This window comes from Quercus lobata, chromosome 1 (genome assembly GCF_001633185.2).
Source record: "Quercus lobata isolate SW786 chromosome 1, ValleyOak3.0 Primary Assembly, whole genome shotgun sequence".
NCBI lineage: Eukaryota > Viridiplantae > Streptophyta > Magnoliopsida > Fagales > Fagaceae > Quercus > Quercus lobata.
This window is the reverse complement of record NC_044904.1, coordinates 45,541,699-45,566,172: the sequence shown is the minus strand read 5'-3', so window position 1 is coordinate 45,566,172 and position 24,474 is coordinate 45,541,699. Positions and strand designations below refer to the sequence as shown.

Here is a 24,474-nt window from a genome sequence, read left to right as displayed (position 1 = left end):
TAAGTCCTTGGTCCAAATGATGAGCTTGACATGTTTACAAAAGGTAATTGATGCTATTTTGATAGTTTGGAAATAATTACAACTCAAAAGTACTCAAATCGTTTTGAAATCAATATTGAAAAATGACCTTTGCTCACTGTTTTGACCATAACTTTTGATCCACTAAGAATTTTTTTAGTATAGTTTATTTCATTGGAAAGTAGACATCCTGTGCTTCAATTTGAAGACAAAATTTGCCTAATTTGGACTCATATTAAGTGAGTATGACTGTTTGTATTTGGGCTAACTGGGCAGTTTGATTTTCTGGGTTTTAAAACTTCATTTTAAGGGCCCAAAGCATAATGCTTTGATGTGGGCTGGCCCATGAACCCTTGAGAATGTCCAAAGATCATTAAAAATTTTGAAAGCCCTAATTTTAACTTATAAATACTCATCTTATGCCTCCAATCAAAAGGCTAGCTAGAGAGAGTTTATTTTTGCCTCTATCTTCTTTAAAAACTCTATTTCATCTTCTCTAAACTGACACACAGACCTGAGCACGTTTTTTTAATCATAAAAAAACCTCTCTTTAGTTAGTTTTAAGGCAGAAACTTGTTCTCAATTGGATTTCTCAAAACCTTTTCAAAACTAATATTTATATTTTGAGTTGTGATCACTTATGAACTATTGAAATAATTTGATCCCTTTGATTGTCATTTGATCTTGCTGTGTAGGCACTGAGGGGCTAGTTAAATATCACTCAAGTTTGTGTTCCATAGCAAAGTAAGTCTCTCTTCATGGCTTTTCCTTGATTTGGATCTTTTATAATTTGTGTTTTTGTTGTTCTTAGTTAATTTATATGTTATTCATGCTTAGAAATATGTTTTGTTTTGTTTTATTTTGTTTTGTTTTGTCTCATCATGTTTTGATTGGATATATTGATGAACATGTTTTGATGTGCTAAATGTTGCTCCTATTTGTTCTTAGGTCCAATGCATGTTTAGGAATAGATTTTCTTTTGTTTATCTTTGATATCTTTGTTGTTAGTTTAGGTTGTTTGGTTATATATTAGAAGCATGCTAGGTTTTATTTGATTGTTGTTTGTTGTCTGTTGTCTGTTTTAAAATTGTATTTCTAGCCGTTATGCATGCGCATACTCATGTATGCTTACACATATTAGAGGCATGCGTACGCATACTTATGTATGTGTATGCATCCTCGTGCCCAACGTAGCATTGCATTTTGTTCGACCTCGATTTGCTTGCCAGACCCCGAAAATTTCAAAAATATTATCTTTTCTCCATAGGGCCATGGAAACATCTAAATTGACGTGGCGCAACCTATTCGGGTATTAGAGCACTCGGAGTGGCATTTCAAGTTAGACTGACCAAAATGCCCCTTGTCAAACCTGGGTTGACCAAGAGTCCAAGTTGGTCAAAATCATCCTAAAATGACATTTTTCATGTTTCTATATAAAAACCCAAGCTAGTCGGTGATTTTTGTCATCTTTGACTAAGTTTGACCCGAGCTTAACTCTCGAGGGCACCAGAAATCCTAATTTTGATCTGACTGTCAGAACAGGTTAGGACCAGTGCCATTGCAAATATTATCAAATTCCCTTTCCAATGACTATTCATGGGTCGAAATCGGAGTTAAAACGGTTGAGATATCCATAAAACTGTGAAAAGCACGTCAGCATGCTTCTCGAGGCCATAACTTTTGATCCAACCATTGAATTTTCAATTCTTTACACGTCTGAAGTTGAACCAAGAAAAGGCCAAAACTACCAACGTTAGTAGGGTGGTTGGCAGCCCTTCAAGGTGCACCAGAAGCCGAAGGGGCATTTTTCTAGTATAAAGGCCCCCGGACCCCTCTTTTTGCAAAAAACAAAGGAACTTCTAGGGAATTTTTGGCAAATTCTCTCTCTCCTCACTCTAATTTCTCTCCCAAACACTTCTAAACACATCTAAACACCCTCAAATAGCTTGAATTCTCATATTTTTTCTTCAATCTTCAAGGTAGTGTTCTTTCACCCAATCTTCCTCTCCTTTGTTCCATACCTTGGATTTGAGGTATAGAGGTGTGGATGTAGCTTTTTAGCTACAATCCACACCCCTTTCTCTTTATAGCTTTTCCTAGCTTCTTTTTGCTTAATAAAATGCTTTTATTGCTTTTCCTAGCATGTTCTTGCTTCCTAGCCTGTCTTTATAGTTTTTATAGCATGTTTCCTTGATTATGCCATGATTTATCGCTTTGATGTTGTTTGCCTAGCCTTCTTGGGCTAGGATATGTCTAAATTTCATGTTTGTGCTTAGATTCACATGACTTCAGGCTCCTTGCCATGTTAATGCTTAGATCTACATGCTTATGCATTCTTTGCCTTGTTTTTTTCTTAGATCTACATGTTGGTGCTTAGATCTATGTCCCTATGCTTAGATCTATGTGTTTATGTGCTTCGTGCCATGCTTGTGTGCTTAGATCTATGTTAGTTGCTATGCCGTGTGCTACTTTAGCCCTTTTTGTCCCTTGATATTTCTCTTTCTTGTGTTTTGGCCCTTATTGGTGGGGTGTAGATCTAGATCCTATGGTCTAGGCCTACATCCACATGCCTAGGCCTATGTTAAAGGGTTTGGATAATTTCCTTTGCATGTCTATGTTTGTTTGCTTCTATGCTTTATCACCATGTTAGCCTCTCTAGATCTTGGCTTTGCCATGCTTCGTGCCCTTTGTGGGCTTGTGCTTGTGTGGTTACATCTATCCCTCCTAAGGTTTCTTTGGATGTAACCACCTGTGAGATACACCTTCGTGGTGTCAATGTGTTTGATATACACCTTTCTCCACTCCGTGTGATGTTGATATGCTTGCCTTGCTTGCTTTGCGCCACCTGTTTGGCTTTCTTTGCTTCTTCGCATCTTTCCATACTCCAATCCAATGGAACTTTGGACACTTGATCAAAACCTACATTTGTCCTCCTAGGATCCCTCCCTTTGTTTGATAACATGCTTGTTTGCGTTTGCCCCCATTTGGCATCTTTCGCTAGCTTGTCTTTTAGCATGTTTTCCCTCCATTTGTTTCTTTGCTTATCTGCTGGATTGTTTCTTTTATCATTGCATGTACACGCATGGAGCACGGACACTTAGAGCAAGGGTGCGACCTCCTAAGCGTGAGCAAAAAGGGCAAAGATGTAAGCAAGAGGATGCAAGCCCACAAAGGGCAATGTTCAGTAGATTAGGGGGCCTAGCCCCTCTAAAGCGGTCTTCTTTTACATTTCCTATACCTTGCTGGGCCATACCCTTGGAACGTTGGCAATGTCTGATTTACTTTCCCACTCTATGTGATAGCATTGTGCATGATGTATGTATGTGTGTGTATATATATATATGCATGCATGTGTGTGGGTGATTATGCACTTTGTATGATAGACTCCCATGGCTACGTGAGCGACCCCCTCTAGTTAGGAGAGCTTTTGACCTTGTAGTATGGGTATGTGCTCAAGGCGATTGCCGAAGGCGCATATTCATGCTATATTATGTGTACGATCATTGTGGTGTGATTGTCTTGATCCATATCACCAAGTGACATTGGTTTCCCCATGTATGCGACATGCATCAACATGCTTAACACTTTGAAGGGCTTCGGCTCATCACGGTGCGAGTATGTCGATACACACCGTATACATAGATGCGAAACCCTGTTGGTCCACCATAGCGCACCAAACACAAAATTCTGCCGGATTTCACCATTAAAATGGGACATCCCCATTGCCGTAATCTCACGTTGAAAGCTTGGTAAGAATAGTGTTTGGTGTGCTATGATGTATTTGAGGCGAAGTGCTACTAGATTTCTGCCACGAAAATAAGGCAAAATGCTGCCAGATTTTTGCCATGGAAATTTAGCAATGACTTCAAACACACTTGGGAAGCATTGACCAAGACCACACCTATTTTGAAACCAAACCTTAAAGCCCAACACATTTAAAGCCCTAAAAGCTAATGCTAATAGCTTGTTTTCAATTGCCAATGTCCTTAAATTATGATTTTACCAAAACAAAGGATTGTCTACGGACAGGCGTTGTGGCGTGCCTAACACCTTCCCTACATGTAACCAGACTTCCGAACACAAGATCAAGATTTTTTACTTATCCACATTAGATTAGGAAAAATGACATGTTTTCTCAGCCTAGGATTGGTAATAAAATCAAATAGAGTCACATGACCAATCATACCTTAGAAAAAAAACCAAATGATTGGTGGCAACTTCACTTACCCTTGGTAATATCCTTAAAATCGACTTATATTCCAATCACACACCTGAGGTATGACACACCTCCTCCACACGCATATAGGTGCGCGAGCGTTGCTGCGATGGGTGGTTGAGCAGCCATAAGGCATCGACACCCAGAAACCCAGATTTAGGGTTCTTGTTATTTTGTTTGTTTTGATTAGTTTTAATCACATGCTTAGGTCTTGTTGAGTCTATTTTTCACATGTTTAGGTCTAGAGTTAGTAGAACAACATGTTTCAAATGCTTTGATTGTTGAATTGATAATTAGGGTTTATATCTTGGTTGAATCACATGAACATGCATTAATGCATAGGTATTGTAGTGCTATGAGGTAAATGAGGTAAATCATGCATGATTACATGAACATGCATTTGATTTGGTTGATAAGCATGATGGGATTTCTTGATTGATGAACATTGATGATGCAAAAAATCAGTAGTTGAGCTCCTCGTCGTAGCGGATGGATGAAGCTGTGATTGGGGTCGACTCTGTTGGAGGAAAAACCTGCAAAATGAACTGGGTGGAAGAGTAACACGCCTGTGTGGCATTAGCCAAACCGCCTCTGATGCTTAAGTCAGTAAGGGAGAAAGATTTTAAAGAGAAACAAACTGGAGAGTGATTTCATAAAGTATTTTATGTGTACCTTTAACTTCTATTACCTTCTCTTTTATAGTTGAGAGCCTAATCAATGCGTAATGAATTGCTGTATTTATGTTCAACGGTTAGTGCGTTACAAAATCTTTATTTGAAGTTCATAGGTCATTCTATAATCGTTGCTCCATCCGTTACGTGTTGTCATCAATGAGCATAATAAATGCCTGACATCGTCTCTTGGTTAATGACGGTATCATCTTAATGAAAATCGTAAATTTCTAACTAATCAGCTACCCCCTTGATTGAATCTTCATCTTTTGGATGAGATGAGAACATATTCGTCTAACGCTTCGTATTCTGTGTACTACGCATTTATGACAAGTTGATTTTTGAGCAGTTGAGTGCCATGTGTATGGTTAGGATGCGTTCGACGTGCAGACATTTCTCAATTTTCTTGCGTGTGTGTTGGCCACTAATTTCTCATTTTTCCCTCCTATTTCCTTTCTTCTACAATCTTTCCTTGTTCAGTTGTTATTCTAGGGTTTGTCTCTCTTTCAAGCTTCCTTTCTCTGTCCTACATTCCCTGGTAAGTTCTTCACACTCTTGCTTCTTTTCCTGTTCTTCCATGGTAGATTACTCTGCTGTTATGGTTGATTGTCCTTTAATAACTTTTCTTTTTACTCGCCTAGGTTGTTTACTCGAGTTTGTGGAGGGAGAGTGCCTCAAGTGGGTCAGTCTCTTCGCGGGGGAGGGCTGTCCATAGAAATTTGTCCTTTCTTCATTATTCTCTCTAGTTTCACATTCTGCTAAGGTAGCTAGGTCGTTAAAGATGTCTGAGGTTAGGTCTAGTGACTTGGAGACGAGGTTATCCTCGTTTGATGACCATGTGATTTTAGAGGCTACTTCTCCTTCCACCCCCTATAAAGCCTGGACAATTCCATGTTCTTTCACGGGAAAGGATGAAAAACGGATCAGGAATAGGTTTCAGTTCCCTGATTCAATAAAGATTAGGATCCTGAGTGACGAAGAGAGAGCCTATCACTCTTATGTTGACGAGGTTTGTTTTTATGAGGCCGATTTTACTAATGGCCTTCGTTTCACTGTTCATCCCTTTGTTAGGGAACTTCTTTCTTATTTGAATCTTGCTCTGGCACAATTAGTATCCAACTCTTAGCGGATCATCATCTCTTGCATGGTAGTGTGGATGTCTGCCAATGATGGTGATGTCATCAGGAAGGATGAATTCCTTCATTTTTATTGTCTGAGAAAGTCAAAGGACCCTAGCTATTATGAGTTTAAGCTGTGTGATAAGGCTTCTAGGTTAATACTCGATTGCCCGTCGTCTCTCTGAAGTTGGAAGCCAAACTTCTTTTTTGTTTTTGGAAGTGGTTAGGAGTTTGTCCTTAGTGAGGATTTGGACGAAACCCCCAAGTTTTTTCTTAGTTGGGGAGTTCTCATGTCTGGTGCGTCTTTCTCATCTTTCTATTGTTTTTCTTTTCTTTTATGAGGGACAATGGTATGTGACATAATTTTGTTTTCGTTTGTAGTTTCCCAACATCCTCGTCTGAAGAAAAGGTATCAGCGTCGTGTTGAGAAAGTAAAGGAATATTTGGAGTCCATCAAGGATTTTGACGAGCTCGTTTTCTCCTCAATCTTTATTTCTTCATTTTTTGGGTCCAGAGTCTACTAACGTTCGGAAGAATTTGGAAGTTGTGAAAAAGAGTAAGTGCTTCTTTCCCTTTTTCTCTTGAAATCTTGAGCTTTTGTCTTCCTTTTTTATTTATTTATTTATATATTTTCTTCTTCCTTTCAGGAATGACGACTAGGTTTAGTAAGCAGAAGTTCGCTGAGGCTCAAGAGAAGAAGGCCAAGGGTGGCCTTGTCAGTGCTCTCTTGCCCAAGAAATGTTCAAAGACGGGTGACGTTTCTAAGGAAGATCCTGTAATAACCCCTTCTCCTGCCCATTCGCCTGCTAAGCACCTTGCCTCTCCCACTTCGTCTTTGGAGGTAATTGCCTCTGCTGGAGAGGAGGCTAGGAAGAAGAATAATGTTGGCAGTAAATCTTTTCTTCCTACCGTCTAGGACGATGTTGATGCAGGTTCTCTGAAGGCTCATGAGGCGCTCTCCGTGGATGACCTAAGTCTTCTGATGGCAAAGTCGTCCAACGAGGTGATGTCGTCTCACATTCAAAAACTTGTGCTGGTATATGTTGTAGATTGTATTTACTTCTTTTTTTTCCCTTGCTTTACTTCTGCTAAGGGAGATTTTTTGTAGGCTTTTGGAGAGTCTTTGTTCGTTTCTGGAAAACTCCTGGACTTGGAGAAGAGGGTGGCTATATCTGAGCCTATGATCAAGTCCCTTTCTACTAAAAATGAGATGTTCAAGAACAAGGTTGTCATTCTTACTGTTGAGGCTAAGAACGACAGAGAACGTGTGGCAGCCTTGGAAAAGAGCCTACAAGTGGAAAAGGATTTTTGCAAGCTAAAGGACAAGTAGATCGGTGACCTAGAGCTAAAATTGCAGACAGTTGGAGCCATGGCGGTGAAAGACAACAAAGACTTCGACAAGTACTCTGATGAGTTTTGCGGGTACTACGTGGAAGGCTTTGACCTTCTCAGGAAATGGATGGCAAAGCATCACCCCGACTTGGACCTTTCTGGTCTGGTTATAGAGGATGTTGAGAAGGAGCTCTTGGTTGATCATCCTTCTGAGGCAATGACAAAGAATGTGACAAAGGAGACCATAACCGTTGCTGATGTAATGGAAGAGGCCGCGACTACGACCCCTGCAGATCCTGTCCTTGATGAGCAGTAACTTATATGTTTTTCTTTTTTCTAGTTCTTCTTTCTTTTCTCATTCTTTTTTTTTTTTTTTTTTTGGTAAGGCAAGAACAATATTTCTTTTTGGGCCCATTGTTTTGGGCAATTGAACAATTTATTTGGGCCCGTTGTTTTGGGCAATTGAACAATCTCTTTGACAATGACAGATAGGTTTAGGGACCTTGTGCTTTTAGTCATAGCAAATAAGTCCTTTTATGCTAGGTTATGTTCGGACAACCTTTTATGATGATCCTAGTTGTGCTGAAACAACTCTTTATACTTAGCTTGTATTAGATCAATTCTTCTTCTTTAGTTGTGTTGGAACAATCATGTTTGAATGGCAATTCTGGTCGCATTTGGAACAATCTAGTATTTTAGTTGTGTTTGAACAACTTTTTGTTGAGTCATGTTTGTATGACGATGTTGGTTATGTTCGAACAACTTAACATTTTTTAGCTATGTTTGAACAACTTTTTATTGAGTCAACACAGCTTTTTATTGAGTCACGTTTGAATGACGATGTTGGTTGTGTTCGAACAACTTAACGTTTTTTAGCTGTGTTTGAACAGCTTTTTATTGAGTCCTGTTTGAATGACGATCTTAGTTGTGTTTGGACAACTTAGTATTTTTTAGCCGTGTTTGAACAGCTTTTTATTGAGTCATGTTTGAATGAAGATCTTAGTTGTGTTTGAACAACTTAGTATTTTTTAGCCGTATGTGAATAACTTTTTATTGAGTCATGTTTGAATGACGATATTGTGCTGTACTCGTGACTTAAAGTCGTGGTATTGGAGCGTCTTTAGGTTAACCATTTTTTTTTTTTTGGTTTATTCATGCTTGAATGACGATCGTATTAGCTATGTTTAAACAACTTTGATTTAGTCGACTTTGGTAGTTATGTATTAATAGCATTGATGGCTATGACGCCGTTGGCTGTGTGTGGACAGCTTTTGATTTGAAATTTTAATTACGGAGATCCTTAGGATGCCTCCCAAGGATAACTCCTAGATGTTGTACACATTTTCATTGATAAATAACTCATGGATAATCAATAATAAATACGCATGGATAATGCTTTCATGTATTATTGATCTTATGAATGATGAAAGTAATAACTGTCGTACATACTAATATGAAGAATAGGCAACTTAAAATGTAAAGCATTCCTTGCTAGTAGTATTTCTTCAAGTGTTCTATGTTCCATAGTCGAGGCAATTCCTGGCCGTTTAAAGACTTTAGGTAGTAGGAGCCTTCTCTGGAGTGACGGATTACTTCGTAGGGGCCTTCCTAGGCTAGTCCTAGTTTTCCTTGGGATGGATCCTTTGTTGCCTGCGATACCTTCCTAAGGACGAGGTCTCCTGTGTTGAACCTTCTTACCTTAACCTTTCTGTTGTAGTATCTGGCCATTGCTTCCTTGTGTTTGGCCATTTGCTTCATAGCTTCTTCTCTAACTTCATCAATTAGGTCCAGGTTGTCATTGATCTCCTACTGGTTCTTCTGGTCTTCATAAGTTTTGATTCGGAAGCTCGTCAGTCCCACTTCCACTGGTATGACGGCCTTAGTGCCAAATGTCAGTCTAAATGGTGTTTCTCCTATTGGAACTCTTGTGGTTGTTCTATATGCCTAAAGAAAATTTTGTAGTTCCTCAAGCCATGCCCCCTTTGCCCTTTCAAGCTGAGTTTTGATAATTTTGAGCAAGCTTTTGTTTGTTACTTCTATCTGGTTGTTGGCCTGAGGGTGTCTTGGAGAAGAATAGTGGTTCTTGACTCCTAAGTCTTGACAAAATTTTTGAAACTTGGGATTGTCAAATTGCTTTCCATTGTCTGATATTATGACATGTGGGACTCCAAACCTATAGATGATGTTTTTCCATACAAAGCTTGTGACTTTAGCCTTCGTTATTGTCGTCACTGGTTTTGCTTCTACCCATTTTGTGAAGTAATCAACTGCGACAACCAGAAATCTGAGTTGCTTCTTCCTTAGAGGGAATGGGCCCATAATGTCAATTCCCCATTGGGCGGAGGGCCATGGTGAAGATATGTGTGTCATCGTCTCTCTTGGTCTCGTCTAGACATTTGTGAAGCATTGACACTTATTGCATGCTCTGACGATGTCATATGTGTCTTTCTATAAAGTTGGCCAGTAATATCCTGCTTTGAGTGCCTTTCCTACTAATGATATTGCTCCAACGTGATTTTGACCGATTCCCTTGTGTATCTCGCAAAGCATATAATTCGCTTCTTCTAAGCTGGCACATCTTAAATAGGGGAGTGAATATCCTCGTCTGTACAGCACGTCGTCAATGATGACGAAGCGGACTGCCCTAATTAGTATCTTCCTTGCTTCTGCCTTATCTTCTTGGAACCATCCTTCTTTCAAGTAACGGACGATGGGAGTCGTCCACTCGTCTTGTTCTTTTTTCTTCAAAACCTGCTCACCTTCTATGCTTGGTTGCCTCCTTATCTATATACATAGTTCGTAGGTTGCATTGTAGTCGTCTGACGAGGTCAATCTTATTAAGAAGTCAGCTTCTGCGTTTTTGGCCTGAGGGATTTGCACAAAGTTTAGGTTGTCAAAATGTTGTGATAGTCGTTGGACAATTTTCAAGTACTTCTGCATTCTTTCTTCTTTAGCTTCGTAATCTCCCTTCACTTGTCCAATTATTAGCTGAGAATCAGCTTGGACAATAAGACTCTTTGCTCTTAGAGCTTTTGCTAGACTTAACCCTATTAGCAGTGCTTCGTATTCTGCCTCGTTATTGTTGCTAAGAATTGCAATCTGACTGCATATTTCAACGTTTATGTGGAGGAAGAACAATTGAATAGATGAGGAGAGGACATTATTTTCTATGATACCGATTCACAATAATGCTTTATGCTCACTATGAAGTAGGTTACTCAGTACATATCTGATGAGTCACGAGAGAGGTACCAATCTCCAAAGTTGTGAGAATGTCCCTGCAATATCAAACCAAAGTATTTTAAAGATGTTAACAGTACTATAGAAAGTGAAATAGATTATAGAAAAAAAAAAGTGATTATTGCAAAAAATCACAAAATTTTCAATTCCAAAGTCTAAAGGCAACCAAAGGAAAAACACCCACAAATACAAACCCACCAAAATTTAGGCACTTAAAAGCATATAGAGTAGAAAGCCACAACGTAAAAGATTTAAAAAAAGAAGTAAAATAAATAAAATTACAATTAAGGCAATGGTCGTGGAGGAGGAGGACATAATGTGTGGGGGCTAAAGTGCATCTAATCAATTATTGGTAGAGGGAAAGAAAAAAAAAGGGTTTGAAGGAGGGGTAGAGGGAGGCCAAGAGATTCAAATATAAGAAAATATAAATTTTTTTTTTTTTTAAGAGAAAGGAACAGGATTGTAAATAAAAAGGAAAGAACCCAAATTGATTGAAACAAAACAACGTAGGTGTGGCCTGTGTCATGTGTTGCTGAAGAAACCCCCCCCCCCTTTCAATTCTTTTCCTATAATTCTCCTTTTTTTTTTTTTTTTTTTTTTTCACATTTTCTCCTACTGGAATTTGATCATGCCCTTCTTTTCCTCATCTCTCTCTTACAAGCCAATTTAATTTAAAAAAAAAAAAAAAAAAACAACAACTCTAATCCAAACATCTAAATCAAAACCAATCAAATCTCAAAAGAAAAAAAAAGGAAAAAAAAAAAAAAAAACCCTTACTGAATGGTGGCTAGATGGTAGTAGCAGCTTTCATATAGGACTTTCTCTCTCTCGCGGTAGCTTCAAATAAGTCCAAATATCAATAGTTTATAGACTCTCGGTGATCTCTCAATTTCTCATTCTTTCACTTTTAAGTTTCATATTTTCTTTCAGAAAATAGCAAGTCACATCTTTTAACGCAATGTACTTTGACCCCTCGGTATTGACAATTTCATAGTAATGTAATTTTCGCATCAAATATTTTGACTCCTTGGAAACACGGTGATTTAGAGGCTGTTTGGTTCATCAATTTCCATAACTCATATCTTTGTTTCCATAACTTATAACTCAAAAATGGTGGGACTCATAGCTAAAAGTCTGTTTGGCACTATCATAATTATGTTTTCATCACTCAATTATCTGATTTTTGAGTTATGAGTTATGGAAATTGAAAACATATTTTAGCTGTTTTCAGTTTCCATAACTAATAACTCAATAGTTTTTTCATAAATAAACACACATGGAGGGACCAACAACAACACCTTTTGACTTTTTTTTTTTCCTTCTTCTTCTCCTGGGTTCGGTCTTCAGTTCTTCCTTTTTTTTTCTTTTTTTTTTCTTTTTTCTTTTTTTCCTTCTTCTTTCACTGGTTCGGTCTTCAGTTCTTGCTTAATTTTTTTTTTTTTTTTCACTGGGTTCTGTCTTCAGTTCTTGATTTTTTTTTTCCCTTCTTCTTTCACTGGGTTCGGGTTTCTGGTTTTTTTTTTTTTTTTTTTTTTTTTTTTTTTTTTTTTTTTTTTTTTTTTTTTTTTTTTTTTTCACTAGGTTCGATCTTCAATTCTTGCTTCTTCTTCTTCTTTTTTTTTTTTACTAGGTTCGGTCTTCAGTTCTTGCTTTTTTTTTTTTTTTTTTTTTTTTTTTTTTTTTCACTGGGTTCGGTGAGTTTGGGTACTGGAAAAAAAAATGCACTGAGTGATAGGTATGGGCCCACAAACAGTGTGAAAAATATTGAGTGATGACAAGTGAGTGATGGTGCCAAACGGGTATTGTATTTTAAGTGATGAGTGATGAGTGATGAGTGATGAACGATGGAAATTAAGTGACAGAAATTAAGTGACGGAAATTAAGTGATGAAAAAAAAGCATCCAAATAGCCTCTTAATGAGCGTGTATACTGGAAGGATAATTATATGTGGAACTGTGTTAAGTAAATAGGTAATACCAAATTGGTGTAGTGTTTGGGTGGAGTTTTTAGACGCGCGAAAAATGACTTTTCTGAGTTTTCTCTTTTAATATATGGGTTATGCTAACGAGTGCCCTGAGGGCACTTGTTAACAATCTATTTTAGGAAAGTTTTGACATCACTTTTATGGGAAATAAAAAAAACTGTCAAAACATTAATTTTTTCTTTCTTTTCCCATAAAAACTTTCTTTAACTGGATTCTTAACCAATGTCTTAAGAGCACTCGTTAACATTTCCTTTAATATATATACGTGTCAGAATTTTAAGTGTGCTTTTTTCCGAATGTGGCAATACGTCCTTAATTGCAGGAAAAAGCTTCTGCTTTTATATATATATATATATATATATATATATATTAGAGTAATGTTACAATCACAAATTATTTTACAACATTTTTACAAAATATTGATAAGATAAACTTTTTATTAGTTTTTATTTTGGCCCACAATTAATATTACTTTTTCATTTACTAATAATTACTCATCACGTTAGCAGTTTATAAATCTTTTTATAAAATATTTTGTATCTCTAGTATATTATTCAACAATCTACTTTCTAAAATTTGTTGTGGCATAGGATTGGAACAATGTTGGGTAGACTCCTTTAAAACTTTGATAACAAGTGTAATCAAAATCCTTACACTATTTATATTTTTAATCTTTTGAAAAAGAAAATCCGGTCCCCACGCGCTTTTACAGCGAAAACCAATGTCTTTCTTTCTTTATTCTCCGAGTGAAAACACTGATTATATATAGTGAGAGACACAATACTCCACTTCACTTCCTCAAACCTCTCTCTGTTTCGAGCTAGGCCTATACAACTCTGTGGCATCTCCATCTGAGGTAAAATCATGACCGTTGGATTATCTCTTTTGATTTCCTTTTCTCGATCTGGAAAAATTTTCGTTTCTTTGGTTACTGAGAAAATATTTTAACCAAAAACAAATCTTAAGCTTTGAAACTTTTCTTTTCTTATTATTATTTTCATTGCTCTCGCGTTTTCTCTTCTTTTGAACCGATCTAATATTAGAAATCATTCTTTCTTAATTTCTTCATTAGTCAATACTTAAACATAAAGCTGTCCAAGCTTTCATTTATTCTTAAACAAGGTAGGGTCCACAGGGTTTTGAAAACAGAAATAGTAATTATGGTTTTGATGTTTGATTGATTACTTTCTTTTATTAATCCTAGAATTGGAAGCATACAAAGATGGACCCTTTTATTAGATGATGGATTGGATAGTGCCAACGTAGTCAGATTTGAATGCTTTATTATTATTATTATTATTATTACTATGTGGTTATTATGATTGACTGTTTACTTATTAATTCCAGATTTGTATGTATGTTTTTAGGCCAAAATGGCACAATAGCACTGTTTACCAAAATATATATATCAATCTACCATTATTTTGGAAATATGTAGGGATCTTCACTTTTTGGGTACTTGAGTTTGGGGAACTCGTGTTCCATGAACTCAAGTTCTATCTAAAAATTTTGAAATTTTTTTATGGTACTCGGGTTCTATGAACTCGAATTCTATCAAAAATTTTCCAGCAAATTTGAAGGTTATTTTTTCAAAGAATTCGAGTTTACGGAACTTGAGTTACACGGCAAACTCGAGTTTCAAAAATGTGGTATATCCCTACATATTTCCATAGCAGTGGTAAATTAATATATATTTTGGTAATCAGTAGTATTTGGCCATTTTGGCCTATGTTTTTATGTGGACTACGTTTTTGGACTACACATTTCCCAATGTTGTTGGCATGAATGAATGAATGAATGATGAACCCCAATAAGCATGTTTGGTCGAAATATGAGAAAGTAATTCTTTTTGTAACAGATGTACAATCCAATGTGTGAATATCCATGTGGAAAGTTTGTGGTACCAATTTGTCCAATTGGTATAAGATTGACTTACATACAATTCATTTATTTGTTATTACATGGGATGACTTAGTAATTAGTATACCTGTTACAAAAGATTTTTTTTTTCCCCTTTTTGGAGAATATTGCATACCCTTTGATTTGTAGTGATGTCATGATTTTATATCATATAAATAGTGATTTTAGGTTTCATTTGTTGTGGCTTAATCTTCAGTTTGTTTTCTAAGCCAAGTTAGATACTACTTTTTTTTTTTTTTTTTTTTGATAATTCGATAGTTGGGAGTAGAGATATTTGAATCCTGAATATCTTTGTTGGAAAACAGAAGGAGTTGTCAGTTGATCGACAAGACTCTTTATAATAGTCAGATACAACTTTTAAAAACCCTTTTTTAGGTACAACTTAGTTTTAACTTTGTAATAAATCAAATAAAGCTATGAATTTATATAGTATTAAATGGAAACTTAGTCTAGCATTGTTAAGAATTGAGAATGAGTTTGAATTATATAAAAAGTGCTAATTACTACTCGGATTTCTTCTGAGATCTGCTTGAGGTTTGCATGTATCTCCATCCTCTACTCTTTTGTTTGCATGTATCTCCATCCTCTACTCTTTGATACTAACTTAAACAAATAGAAAAGTATTTCTTTTAAAAAAAATCTAATGCCAAATGTGTGTATGAAATGATAATATACCTTACAATCTTAATTCCTACACTTTCTATGTTATGAAGATATGAAGTGTCTAGTGCATAAGGTTTCAAGATTCGAGTTGAGCCTCGCATAGGTCTCCTGTGGGATTGACACTTGGGAGATCTCAACATTACATTATAGGGGATACAGTAGAGGAAAATGTTAGGGGTGCTACAAGTGTTACTATAATTTTGGTATAAACTGTGTGTTTGATGCACAAAGCACATAATTGGTGGGTTACAATTGGCAACATCAGTTTGTTTCAAACTTGTAGTAAAGTTTGTAGCACACGTAGCATTACTTGTGTAGAAATATGTATTATTCTAGTTATTGTACTTAAATGTCTGCCAAGATAAGTTTTCTCTTGAAACTAATGGAATGGATCACCATAAGTGGGGAGGTGGTTGGGTGAATAATAAGCTAAGAAACTATGAATGTGTGAAGTTATTTTCCCCACGTTTAGGGATTTGTGTCTATTTTGTGTGTTTGCATTAATTAGACTTTTAAGTATTGGTTATTTGCCTCACTTTGGAAACTAATCAGGAGCTGGAGAAATTAAAATATAAGGTAAGTTTCGATGCACTATTTTTTGCAATTTCTTACTTGGTTCCACACTAGAAATCATCTTTATCATTTATTTGAAGAAACACATTAAGTTTGTTATATACGTTCTGTGATTCTTTTAAATTAGATATACACACACACACACACACAAAGTAATTGAGTGAAGCATTGTCCCTACCTTATATGATTTGCTGCTGGAATCTTTTGGGTGATATTCTTGAGGTGTTGTCTTAGAATTTCAACCTTTCCCGTTTTCTGCCTTACCCTCATGCTTATTTCAAGGCTTTCTATCTTTTGGATGATATTCATTGTGTTTGATCAGATTGGATTAGATGTGTCTTTCTTCACTCCTGCTAGGTCATTGGTCTTCTTTATGAAAGGAGATACCATGGCATGTTAATCTTGTTACTTTTTTCTTGTTTTTCATAAAATTTGTACATCTGTTTTTGATTTTGTCTCTCTAATTGTTTTAATAAGAGGTTCTTTTGTTCTGTTTCTCATCTCTAAATTATCCTCTTGTTGGTCCATAGTATCAAATATATGAATTTGAAAATAACTTAATTAGCCAAACTCAATTTAATTAATAATATATCAATATTCTTGTCATTACATTCCTTTCTAAGCAAAATGTATTAGTGATCATCATAATTTTTTAGATGTATGCATTTACTAGAAGTTAGAGAGTGGATGTTAGGTGAGAAAACCACTTGGTATAGTTTTTTCATGTGAGTCTGAGATCAATGACTGTGATAGTATGGCAGTTTAAACCAAAATGATGCTACCCAAAAATTAAAAGACAGAAAAGTAAAGATAGCAACCTACATGTCAGCAACTAGGTTTACTTGGATTCAACACCAAGCAAGAGAAAACCTATAAGAGTTAGTACCTAGGGTTGGTTGGAGTTTGTACCAGACCATTGAAAGAATTCAAAGAAATCTAATATCAATTAAACTGTTTCTTTCAAAACTGGATCCATGGGTTCTTAGATAGAGTTATAAAACTTTGCTTACAAAAAAAAAAGATCCTAAACTCCTAAACTAAATAGGAAAAGGATATAACAAAATACATAAAAAGAAATCCTATTAATTAAACAATTGGGCTTAGTAGGTCTTTAGCCCCAATTGTTAGCAGGCTCCATCCATAACTACAAGTTTGACTGTGTTCTTTTGATGTCCAAGCCCACAGGCCTGAATTATTGGAGGCCTATATCTTGTGCCATTACCATAGTGTGTAGTGATTTGTTTGGGTTGAGGGTGCTACTAGGAATGAAGAGTGGCCAATAAGAAGTTTTTTTGAGAAAATGAGTGGACACATGGTTGCTCTTAATTCAGCATTACACATGGCCATAGAGCAAAACTGTGGGCAAGATTTGTGTTGCTCATTTGAAATGATAGGGATAAGGTTTCTGTGTGAATGTGTGCCTGTGCATTCTTGGTTTCCAAATCTGAATGGAAGTGTAATGTTTCGTTGTATTGTATTCTTTGGTATTCAAATTTCAAACAAATTACACATTTGCTTGTGTATGTGTCTCTGTATCCTTGCTGTTTGAATCTAAATTGAAGTGTAAGTACTGAATAGCTTTAATAAGAATTTGAGAACGTCATGGATAGTTTGCAGAATCCTTTTGTTACACAGTTTTTCTTGAAAACTGAATTGGGTGTATTTTTCAAACACTAAAATATATATGATGTTTGTCCTAACCTGAAGGTGTTAAGGACCAATGGCCTTGGTTACAACTGCTGAAGTTTGTGATGCAAATCCACAGCTAATTGTGAGTGGTGAGCTTCGGGCACTCCAGCCAAATTTTCAAATATATGGACGTCGCCAGGTCTTCTCTGGACCAATAGTTACCCTCAAGGTATTTGAAGACAATGTTTTGGTTCGTGAGTTTCTTGAGGAGAAGGGTAATGGCCGAGTTCTTGTTGTAGATGGGGGGGGAAGTTTGCGGTGTGCAATATTGGGGGGCAATCCTGTTGTACAAGCTCAGAATAATGGATGGGCCGGGATAGTTGTCAATGGCTGTGTAAGGGATGTTGATGAGATTAATGGTTGTGACATTGGGGTGAGGGCTCTGGCCTCCCATCCAATGAAAGCCAATAAGAAAGGTATAGGAGAGAAGCATGTTCCAATTACCATTGCTGGGACAAGGATCTCTGATGGGGAATGGCTTTATGCAGACACTGATGGAATTTTGATTTCCCAAACTGAGTTATCTGTCTAAAAAGTAATCTCTTTAAAAGATAGTAAGTGCTGGATTATATATCTGTTAGGTAAGTTCTGTTGTATCGCATGCTTCTGTAATTCTGTTCTTGAGTTCATTTCTGTACTTCTGACAAAACTGTACTGTACCCAACCAACTTTAAATTATGTTGATGTACTTGTCCATTTTTAATCTTCAGTGTCTTAAATTTTCATTTTCAGTCATCGGGTTCTATGCAAATGAGAACATAGATAACTTCAAAAACATGTCTCCTTTAACAATAGTTTGGTGATACTCTATGCTATGTCCTTTTACTTATAAATATTCTAGCTTTAGAGTTCATTTTAACATTTTGTTTATTGTTCCCGGGAGAGGCAGATGGCATTGCATATCTTGACTGTCTTTTGGTTAAAATTGATTTGTGTTTTTCTATACTTACTGTTCCATGTGACATTAAGTTAAAACTGAGGTAAATTAATTGAGCCGCCGCGGGAAAAGCAAATTGTATGACAGAAGGTGGACTTCGTGTTTGGGATAGAGGATGGACTTGCAGTGTGTTGATATGAACCGTTGCTGATGGATAAATATTGAAAAAAAAGCAAGCTGCTTGCAAGGAGTTCATCAGTTACCTAAACATTATTGTCTTATTGTAGATGTTTGGATCTTCCTTGATTATACAGTACTAGTTTTTGTAAGAAGGTTGTATTTGGAAATTGGAAATCATAATGGTTGCCTCTTGTGTACTATCCTTTGAGGAATCACTGCTTAATTATTTCATTGGATAATTTGTCTATATTTTCGGGAATGGAAATGATGAATTCTATTTGAACGTCTAAATTTGCTTTAGTTGTTGTTGGACCCTATGCTTCCAAATTTGAAAAACAATCCTCTTTATTTTCCCTTAAATTGCCATATTTTAGAAGTTTAGACAAATTATCCACCCATAAAGGAGGCCTGGCAATTGACAGAAAAATGCCTTTGTGTTTTGACCTTATACTCCCCTTTTAAGAGGTTTCTTAAAGCATATTTTAAAGTACAAATGAATATTAATGACGTTGCACCACTTTCCAATCTGGACTTCGTTTGCTTGCCCCCTTCTTTTTTCTCTCTATATTTACAGAGTAATGCTCTAGACAAATTATTTTACAATATTTTTATCAATTATTAATGTGGTAAATTTTTACTAATTTTAATATGGATTCATCACTAACATTACATTTTTACTTAAAATAACAATTTGAAAAATATTAAAACCACATCAACAGTTTGTAAAAATGTTGTAAAATAGTTTATGTCTATAGCATTACTCATATTTATATGTGCATAAGTATAATTGTCATCATATCTCACAAGGAGACAAGGTTTCGCTCAAATTTATTTAGAGAGAAATTCTTCAGACTCTCCTTAAATTTTTTATTTATTGGGTGTGAATTTTGAAAATCTAACAATTGAATTGCATATTCTTTATGTTGTTAACACATGTCAAATTTCGTTTAAATTGGATGTTATTTACTATCCGACCAATAAACTTATTTTTTATGCATAATTTTAGACTACAAAAATTTGAAATTTGAACATTTGATTGATGACATAGCTATTGATTATTGATCTAATTGGAATTTTATAGGCATAAATGATATAATAAAAAACATGGAATCCAATGATTACATTTTCAAAATTCACATCCAACAAAAACATATACGAGGAGTTTGAAGGTTTTCTTACCAAATTATTTTGGAGAGTAACCTTTTCCATTAATTAGCTAGACCATAAGCATTTTTTTATTCATTGTATGTACCCAGTTGCCCATTATGTAAGAAATTGTATCTAAAGTCTTTCCACCCAAGGAATGTTGAAATTAAATAAGGACAAAATTTAGATATAAAATTGATTGTAGCCAAATACTACAACTTCTTTTCAAAAAATTAACATTACTAAATATTTTGAAAATCAAACTATTGGATTGTATGTTTTTTACGTTCTTAATACACCTGTTAAATTTTGTTCCAATTAGATATTATTTATTATATAATCTATAATTTTATATTTTATGCATAGTTTTAGCATAAAATATATAATATTTTATTCTATAATTTTATATTTTGGCAAACATGGAGGGTATAAGAAAAAAATATAATCCAATGATGGATTTGTCAAAATTCACTTCCAACCAAAAGATATTGAGTAAAGTTGTAGCCTAACCTTAGGTTACAACCAATTTTGTAGCTAAAATTTGTCCATTAAATAATACAAATCAATTGGTAGAACCTATTGTTCATAGATGAAATTATAGTATAATCTTCCGCATCTTCCAAGTGAACTCAACAATTCACATGAGAGATCACAATAAATAAATAGTTGTTGAAACTATGGATCAGAAACACTTTTCAAGTTTTAAAGAGGAGGGGAATTCCAATTGCTGCCCTCTGCCGCTTTTGTGACTGTGATGAGGAGTCTGCTAGCCATCTTTTCCTTCATTGCCATTTTGCTAGAGCTTGTTGGTATGGATCAGCTCTAGCCCTGCATACTTCCTCCCTTGGTCCTATAGCTGTTCAGCAGTGGATCATCAATTCCATTATTAGACATAAGAGTTTGGATGAGAGTGGCATGAAAAATTTGCAGCTGATATTCATCACCCTCTGGGCTATTTGGAATCATAGAAACCGCGTGATTCATGAGGGAGTTACTCCTGATCCAATGTATGTCATTTTAACCACTCAAAATCTGTTTTGCAGGTACCAAGAGATCTTTCAAAATCATCACAGTACTGATCATAGGATATCTAGGCAGAAAATTATGGCTCAAGGTCTTCATGGGCAGTGGAGCATCATCCTCAAGATTTCTGGTGTCAGGCAAAGAAGAAAGAAGAGAGCTGCTTTTGCTTATGAGACTAGGACCAGGCAGGGTGTAGTGGTGTTCTACGGGTGCAGCAGCAGTGCAGCTAGATCAGTCCCAGGTGTTTTGCTTGAAGGCCTTAGAGAAGCAGCTGTAATAGCTTCAAAGGCTTCAGTTCAACCAGATTTTGGTTTTGAGCAATTGTAATTTTTTGGTTCAGTTGTTTAATTCAGGCCAAGCTCCGGATTGGGAAGGAAAAACCTTGTTTGCTGATTTAGAGTCCTTAAAGCAGCGGGGTTTGTGCTTTTCCTTCCGTTGGATCCCTGCTTTTGTGCTTGTTAATGTACATAATATGGCTGTTACGGCCTCCAGTGCTCCCTTGCACAACCAATGGCCTCAGCACCTAACTTTGTAATGCTCTGTTTTCTGGTTGTTTTATAAAAATAAAAAAAATGGATCAGAAACACTTAGACATGATCTAAGTTTATAAGCACTCTTGAGCCATCTCCCATTGCAATGTCTTTAAGCGAAACAAAGCTTGAAGCATGAGCAGTTGCTTTAACATGTGTCAATAATATCCCATTAGGGTTCAACAATCTGAAGCTTTCTTGAGCAATATTGTAAATGACTGGACAACCTACGCAATCCAAGATAACTTCCCCATTTTTCAAAAAACATATAACTTGAACACTCTCAGGGTTCCACCAATGTTCCCATGGACTTGGGGATTTAATCACAAGCTGTTTGGTCCAAGACTCTTTAACACCATATTCCTTCATCACCCAAATTTCAATATCCCAATCAGAAGCATACATACCAATTGAACTCAAAGAAAGGCAGTCTCCAAATATCCCAAGATTTGACCTTTTAAAACTGGCATAATATACCCTAGATGAAGGTAGTGGAATTGCTCGGAATTGCTCATTTTCAAGATCAAAAGAACGAATAAGCAATGAGCCATTAGGAAGTTTAACAAGCCAGTGAAGAGCTCCATCCACAAAAGTCCCAAACAAACTCCTATGGCGAGCAGGTGGAACATGTTCAATTCTTCTCCAACCACCACTTCCTAGTGTATAAATCTCTACAAAGTCTGAATATTTAACCACTTTGTACTGCTTAGTCTTGGGGCTAAATCCAAACCCAGATACAAATTGACCATCTGGCTTTGTTTCACCATTTGGCAGGGTCAAATAATCACCAGTTATAGGATTTGATATGTATATGGGATTAGCCATCCTAATATCACAAGAGCAAATCAACCCATTACATGAATTCACTAGAGTAGATTCAAGGTAGGTGAAATGGTTCAACTTGGCAATTATAGAAGTGGGTCCTTGTTCTTGAGGCTCAAGCAAGTAAAGCCCACCAGAATTGCCATGAGGGAATAGGCTAGATTGAAGCACAACACCAGTGGGTGTGATACCATGGTGTAGTTTGGCAAAACTAGGATCTAAGAGTAGGTCACGCCAAGACTTGCATACATACCTGCATCGTATTAAGGCTTCAATAGGGAGCTTGAGCAAGATTTCCAATGTGACATGCCACGGCAATTCTGAGAAATAGCATCGGTCAGTGGTGGTTGTGATGGATTCTTTGTTTTCTTCGTCAAGAACAACTTTGTCTGCTTTGATACTGTAGTTCTTGCTTTCCATGGAGTTAGGTGCTCCTTGCTTCTTCTTTTTTTGGTTAGTAGGTGCTCGTTTTCTGTTGGAGGCAATTAGACAATGAATGAATGGCATAGAATAGAAAGCTAGAACAAATACCAAATGAAAATAAAAAGTGTTCAGAATATTCTATTACCAAATGCCAAATGTGTGGCAATTGAGTTCTCTTCAATTTTCCTTTTAAAAAAATAAAATTATATAGTAAGTCAATTATTAATAGGCCTTGTTATAATATTTGGGAAATGTTGAAGAATGCTCTAAGTGCATTGGTCTAGGAACTAATAGGGATATTTTCGTCCATAAAAGTCATCAGTTCACTTTGACCCGTTAGGATAGATGCCTCCTCCAATGGGACCTACCATCCAAAAACCTGTCGGTAAATTCCTTATTCAATATCCTCAATGTCCCGATGGGTTAGAGGTTCACCTTCCCCAAAGACCCGTCGTGTATCTTGGGTATGTGCCCGACGGGCGATTCATGCCTTGTCCTCTACTCGCATACCAAGGGATGGATAATCAGACTGATGGGTGGGTGATCATGCTGACAGTTGAGTATACTGGGTCCTAAAAGCCTTTACGTGTTCTACACTCATGTGACCCTACATGGAAATAACTTACAGACCTTGACTAAAGACCATACTACACGTTCTTATCTTCCCCGTATGGGAAGAGAAGCCCTAAGATCTCAGAGCTTTAACTCCAAATTTTCTCTACAAGAAAAACTCCTACATTCAAGGGATCTTGGTCAACTCTACACCACTATATAAGCACCCAACCTCCTCTTCCTTAAGGTGCGTGAAAATTCCTAGCTCTCACACTATTGAGTTCTTGGAGATTTTCCTATCTCTGACTTAACCTGTGGAGGGTCTTTGGCCTGCACTCCCACCGGTAATCTCTTTTGGTTCTTCGTTTTCTTATTCTTCAGGTACCTTCATTGGTGCGCATGGATGATTAACTCACTGATGATTTTGTGCATCATCAGTTGGCATCGTCTGTGGAAAATGAGTAATTAGTCATATTACTGCTTCTAAGATAAAGAGTTGCATGGTCCAGACACATTCAATGGCTACCATCAACCAGGAGATCGAAAACCCCCCCAAACGCCTTGGAAAGACAAGTACAAACCCTCGCCATGGCAATTAAGCGGCTCACCCAACGTAATCAGGACTTAGAGCAACAATTGAACCAAAGGAATGAACGACGTCCTAACAACAAATGTGACGAACAGGACAATGATGAGCGCAACAATAGCCATGAATGGGAGACTGCCAAGAAAGGGAAGATCAAGAAGAAAGCAACGTCACCGGCAGGTAGGACCAACAGGACATGCAAATGGTGAAAGAGAAGATGGATATGATGATAAACACCATGAGAGGGCAAGGGTCCACCAACCTGGACGAACTAGTCCATCGGACTGATTCACCCTTCACTGTGCAAGTCACCTCTTTCCCCCTTCTAGCCAAGTTTTAGATGTTGCAAGTAGAAGCGCATGACGGATTAAAGGACTCACTTGACCATCCAGAGTCATTCAAAACCCTTATGCATCTGCAAGAGGTTTCAGATGAAAACATATGCAGAGCATTCTCCACCACGTTGAAAGGACCAGCTAGAGTACAGTTAAGCAAGATAGCCCCCAACATTGTCTTAACTTTCAAGGAGTAGAGTGGACATTTTGTCACACACTTCATTGGCGGGCAGAGATACAAGAGGTCTTTAGCGAGCCTACTAAACATCAAGCAACGGTAGGTAAGAGCTTAAGGTCATACGTGACTTAGTTCAACAAGGAGGCTTTGTTGATTGACAAAGCTGGCGACAAGGTTTTGGTCATGGCTTTCACCAATGGACTTCAATCCAGGGATTCCTTTTCTCCATCTACTAGAATGACCCAAAGACCATGGCTAACATGTTATACAGAGCTACGAAGTACATTGAGGACGCCATGATAGCCCCAAGGGGCAGGCTGAAGAAAAGGGAGAAGCAGGATAACCTTCGATTAAATAGGGGAAGAAAGTCAGCCCAGACGAATGACTGAAGGGACAAA

General features: G+C 36.8%; 2 protein-coding genes across 2 annotated transcripts; one reads left to right on the top strand and one right to left on the bottom strand.

The window, feature by feature from the left end:
- The first annotated feature begins 13,317 nt into the window (after nucleotides 1–13,317).
- Nucleotides 13,318–18,155, top strand: LOC115990958 (putative 4-hydroxy-4-methyl-2-oxoglutarate aldolase 2). Its single transcript, XM_031114726.1, has 2 exons — nucleotides 13,318–13,435; nucleotides 17,443–18,155. Exon 2 carries the CDS (start codon nucleotides 17,456–17,458, stop codon nucleotides 17,954–17,956), a length of 501 nt encoding a protein of 166 aa, XP_030970586.1. The 5' UTR covers nucleotides 13,318–13,435; nucleotides 17,443–17,455; the 3' UTR covers nucleotides 17,957–18,155.
- Nucleotides 18,156–21,218: 3,063 nt separating this feature from the next.
- On the bottom strand, nucleotides 21,219–22,487 carry LOC115990952 (F-box protein At3g07870-like). The gene has a single exon (XM_031114720.1). The coding sequence runs from the start codon at nucleotides 22,420–22,422 to the stop codon at nucleotides 21,238–21,240; it is 1,185 nt and encodes a 394-aa protein (XP_030970580.1). The 5' UTR covers nucleotides 22,423–22,487; the 3' UTR covers nucleotides 21,219–21,237.
- Between the last annotated feature and the right edge of the window lie 1,987 nt (nucleotides 22,488–24,474).